Source organism: Octodon degus, unplaced genomic scaffold, assembly GCF_000260255.1.
Source record: "Octodon degus isolate 3935 unplaced genomic scaffold, OctDeg1.0 scaffold00017, whole genome shotgun sequence".
Classification (NCBI taxonomy): domain Eukaryota; kingdom Metazoa; phylum Chordata; class Mammalia; order Rodentia; family Octodontidae; genus Octodon; species Octodon degus.
The window spans coordinates 8,910,301-8,915,584 of NW_004524593.1; the positions used below are offsets into that span (position 1 = coordinate 8,910,301).

Here is a 5,284-nt window from a genome sequence, read left to right on the forward strand (position 1 = left end):
ATTTCCTTTGTTAGGTTAATTCCAAAGTACTTACTTTTCCTCTGTGCTATTATGAAAGGTATTGTTTCCCTAACTTCTTTCCAGGTGAGTTCCTTACTGGTGTACAGGAATGCTATTGATTTTTGTGTGTTGACTTTGTACCCTGCTACAGTGCAGAATCTGGTTATTACTTCTAGAAGCCTTTTGTTGGAATTGTCGGGTCATCTATGTAGAGGATGATGTCACCTGTAAATAATGATAATTTGACTTCTTCCTTTTCTTTTATTTTGGCGGAATCGGGGATTGAACTCAGACTCTTGTGCTTGCCAGGGAAGCACTTATTCTACTGAGCCATCTCCCCGGGCCCTTGACTTCTTCCTTTTCTGTAAATATCCTTTTTTTATTTCTTTCTCTTGCCTGATCCATCTTGTTAATATTTGGAGAACTATATTAAACAGTAGCAATGACAGTGGACATCTTGTCTTATTTCTAAGTTTAGAGGAAAAGTTTTTAGCTTCCCTCCATTTAATATTGTGATTGTTGGTTATTGGTTTGTCATAAATTATCCGATCATTCTTGCCACTATTTGAAGCAGTTCTACAAGTCCTTTACAAGTGTCTCTGCAAAAATGGGTGAATGTTTCTGCCAGCTACCATCCAGTGGAAGGGCAGCCTTTTAAAACAGTTACAATGTCTTGAGTAAGTGTCTGCTTAGGCACGTTCAGGGACTGGGGCTCTGTTCCTGACACCCACATGCTGCGCTGGCCCTGCCCCTGGGCATGCTGAGCCAGTGACTGAGTGGTGCACGCCTGTAATCCCAGCACTGGGGATGCTGAAGATAGGAGGCTTACTATGAGTCGGAGCTGTGTAATGAGATCCTGTACCAAATACATTAATAAAAGAAGATATTTTAAAAAATTACAATATGCCCTTATCCACTTTATTGACCAGATCTGGCACTATGTGATATTTGGTTCTTCCTCCTAAAAAAAATGACCACAGAAAGTAAACATTTTAAATTGCTTCAGGACATTGAGGCAGCCACAACAGTACAACTGAAGACATTCAGGAAAAAGGACTTCTAGAACTTCTCAGAAAGTGGTCTGATGAAGGGGATGAGTGTATTCAAGGCCAGGGAGAGTATTTTAAGGGACTTCATGGCAATGTGTCTTTTCCTGTAATAAATATTTTTTATATTTAAAAATTCACCCTCTATTTTATATCACATGTACATTTTATGCCCACTAATGGTTTCAAATGGGATGGATGAAAAGGTTTAAAGGTAAACTAGAAAGCCGTTGATGTACAATTGGTAAGGTGTTCAACATCAAGACAAAAGCAATAAATGATCCAAAACTTCTATGTTTAGTGCCCTGTAACACTCATGCTCCTATCCCTGGTCCCTGTCCCCTCCCCGACTGGACTTCCTGGTCACACCAGCTCTTCCTCCCCATAGTCCCATTCATCACAGTGTCAGGCACGGTTCAGGCAGCCCTGCAGGAACCTCTCCAGGCTTCCTCCTCAGTGGAGCCCTTCCTAAGTTAGAGCCACTGCACACGGCTGGCCTAGGCATGGATCTGGCGGTCACAAGTATCTAACACTGAAGCCTGGATGTGTTGGAGGTTGATCTACATATGGCATCTAATTCCCATTATTCATAAGAAAAGATTATTCAAAATACATGAAAGACAATGTAAGATAAATCTGTGGTTCTTCCTGAATCCGTGGCTTTGTAGGAATTCCCTACAATGATGGTATGAAATGAAATTTTCTCATAAGCCTACAGGAAAGAGAGAGAGAGAGAGTACCTCCCCTCAGAAGGACTGTCTTGCCTGAATGCCTCATGAGCTACAGAGCAATGCTGCTCATAGTAGAACCTACCCAGTGAGTCCTCCACACTTACATGTGGTTCGATTTAACCTCCTATAGGTCCCCTATCTTCATTGAGAACCCAGTTGAGATTCTTACAGTAACTCTAGGCCTCATCTCTGATACGTTGGGACTGGTACTTAAAATCCTCCCTTCTCCTAGAGTTTAAAATCTTCTCCTCTTTCCTGGCAGAACACCAGCTGGGGACTCTTGCTGCCCAGGGAACCTGGGCATACCTGCTAGAGCAGGCACGGAAAGAATGGGAGCAACAGTACGCAGCTGTGGCCCTGGTGAGCCTCCCTCTTCCCTGCCAAGGGTGGTCTCGCCCCAGATGTGGAGACCCCTGCCTTAGTTACTTTTCTCATTGCTGAGACAAAATCCCTGACATCCAAAATTAAAAGGGGGAAAGGTTTATTTGCTCATTTGTAGAAGTTTCAGTCCATAATCTGCTGGCTCCAAAGCAGAGTGGAACAGCAGACAGGTATTACAGAGAGAATCAGCTCATGGTAGGCAGAAGTAGCAAAACAACAAGGCACAACCACAGCTCTTTCTGTCCCCTATGTCTCATCCAGGCTACCCAGAGCAGGTAGCACTCACATCCTTAATCCTAGCGCCCTTGAGCCTAGCACTGCACCATGAGTCAATCCCAGCATCACGCATTGTAGATACAGCCACCTCTGAAAAAGCTCCACCTATGACCACATGGGCTTTGGGGGGACATCTAGACACAAACCTTAACAGCCCCCAAGTATGGGGAGGCTTTGTCAGTGAACTCATGAGATGGGGCACAAAGGACTTATTACTGGTAGAGTGAGGGGGAGAGTGGCAGGGCAGGAGAAGACGGGAACCAGAGAGGCCTCAAAGCACACTGATGAGTGTAGCTGAACATGGAATTAGAGGCTGTTGGTGACCAGGGTTTGGGGAGAATTTAAGAGTTATGAGTTGCCCCTGGGACTGTATGGAATGACTTGAGCCATGGGATCTCTTCTGGCACTCACTGTCAATACCAATCACAATGGCCTATGATACATTTTTTTTTTTTTTTTCTGGTAGTAGGGATGGAACCCAAGGCTTTGCAAAATCTATACAAGTGTTATGTGGCTGAGCTATGTCCCCAGCACTGTGAATCTCATCTGTGAGTGAGGAAGATGTCCATTCTGCCTGCTCTTGCCACCCCCAACCCACCACAGCTTTATAGTCACGAGGCTCCAGGAATACCCCAAAGTAATAAATCAGACCCAGGACGTGTAGGAAAGCCCACTCTGGATTCTGGAAGCCCCAGGAGGCTGGCCTTTGCTGCAGTAGGTCTATGGCATCAGGGGCCTGGAAGAGGTTAGGGGCCAAGGATTCTCAAAGCAGAACAAAATAGAGTGCAGCTGGAAGCCCTCCTAAGCAGTATCCTGTGTGGCAGGGCTGGGGGCTCCTGGGCCAAGCAGGACTCAGCATGGATGTGTGGGGTTTGTGTTCTGTGTGAATCATGCCGGTTGGAAGGATTTTTATCCTCTTTACTCTTAATCAGAATAGATTTTAAGAATTGAAAGTTCTTCTTTCATGGAATTAGGGCTTTGGCTCAGTGGCAGAGCACTTACCTACCATGCATAAAGCCCTGGACTCCATCCCCAGCAATACACACGCGCACACGCGCACACACAATTTCCTTGTGCCTGTGGAGTTCATTCCAGTCCTGCTTGGCTTCAACCCTATGTCAGCATGATATGGGCCAATATTTGCTTTAAAGAATTAAACCCGGGTCGGCCATATAGCTCAGCAGATTCAAGCGACTGCTTAGGCACATGCAGGGATCGGAGGGTCAATCCTGGCCTGCCATGCCGGCCCCGCCCCCAGGGTGCACTGAGAAACTGGGCATGGCGCCACGCGCCTGTAATCTTAGCACTTGGGAAGCTGAAAACAGGAGGATAACTACGACTCTGATCTGTATAGTGAGACCCTGTAGACTGTGTAGAACCTGCACTAAATTAACAAAAAAAAAAAACAAAACACAAATCAAAAAAAGAATGAAACCCACTTGAGTAATCTGGGCAGGGGTAATACAAAGTGTCCTTTTTTGCCAACTCCTAGTGACCCAGTGGCAGTGCTTTAAGAGGATGGGAGGATGAATGAAGCCTGCCAAGGGGCTGCTGGGGTGTCCAGGCAGCTGCGTGCAGGGAGCCGGAGGACTCCAGGGGCCTGAAGAGATTTGTGGGGCGGCCTGGGTGGAGGGAAGAGGGGAAAGCATAGGGGTAGCTGGAAAGAAGGGCATGTGCTTGGAAGAGTCCTGTCCAGATGCACTCGGGCTCCCCGCAGCTGTCCCCAGCCCTGCTTGGTCTCCTGTCCCCCTCCCAGTCTCCACCCCAGATGCGAGGCGGGACTGGGAGGGACACGATTTTCTCATCTTTCTTCCAGGAGCGGCAGCTGATGAAGACCCTCCCTCACCTTCTCAATGTCAACGAGGACCCGCAGCTCTCCGGGGTCCTCAAGTATTTCATTCATGCCGGTATTCACCCTTCCCCTGTCCTGGGTCTGCAGCACTACCTCTGGCCCAGAGTACCTCTGGCCTAGAGTCAGGTTTTTTCTGCTCACCCACCTCCTTTACCTTTTTTTTTTGGTTGTTGTGGTGGTGGTGGTACCAGAGATTGAAGTGAGGACCCTGTGCTTGCCAGGCAAGCGCCTATTCAACTGAACTATCGCTCCAGCCCTCTTTTCCCTTCTTTTCTGACTTTTAACACCAGACTTGGTGGCACACACCTGTAATCCTAGTACTTGGGATGCTAAGGCAGGAGGATTGCTGTGAATTTGAGGCCAGCCTGGGCTACAGAGTGAGTTCAAGACCAGCCTGACTCACACAGTGAGACCCTTCTCAATAAAACAAAACAAAAAAAAACAAAACAAAACAAAACAAAACCAACAACCCAAGACACAATACGTAAAACAAAATTCACTAAAATGCTTAAAGCAATTTAAGACTGTCCTGGACTGGGCTTTGCACACCTTCTCCCTCCTGCATGACATCACCAGCATCTGTCTCCAGAACTCTATTACCCTCTCAGACTGAGCCCGCTGTGACTCCCTACTCTCCCGACCCCTGGAAGCCACCATTCAAGTTTCTGTGCCTGTGAATCTGACTATTCCAGATAACTTCTATAAACAGAATCATACAGTATTTATCCTATGAAGACTGGTTTTAACTTTACCTACGTTGTAGAAACCATGAAAATGTCCCTTTAAAAGACTAATAATGTTCCATTGTATGCAGATGCCATATTTTATCTGTTATTTGGGCATGGTTCTTTTTCCATTAAAATATTTTACATTTTTCATATGAAAAAGTAAGATATACTTGTTTTAATTAACGCAGCCATGCAAACATGTATATAACTAGTCATTGATAACTTATTTCCTGAAAGGTTAGCCACACTTAGCTTGGTATGTACGCCTGG

At 46.0% G+C, this 5,284-nt stretch overlaps 1 protein-coding gene across 1 annotated transcript in view; it reads left to right on the forward strand.

The window, feature by feature from the left end:
- LOC101592744 (kinesin-like protein KIF28P) overlaps positions 1 to 5,284 on the forward strand; it is an 86,630-nt gene that overhangs the window by 54,133 nt on the left and 27,213 nt on the right. Inside the window, exons 7-8 of the mRNA XM_023710190.1 lie at positions 2,010 to 2,137; positions 4,251 to 4,341. Coding sequence (XP_023565958.1) covers positions 2,010 to 2,137; positions 4,251 to 4,341 — 219 coding nt within the window. The remainder of the gene's footprint in view (positions 1 to 2,009; positions 2,138 to 4,250; positions 4,342 to 5,284) is intronic.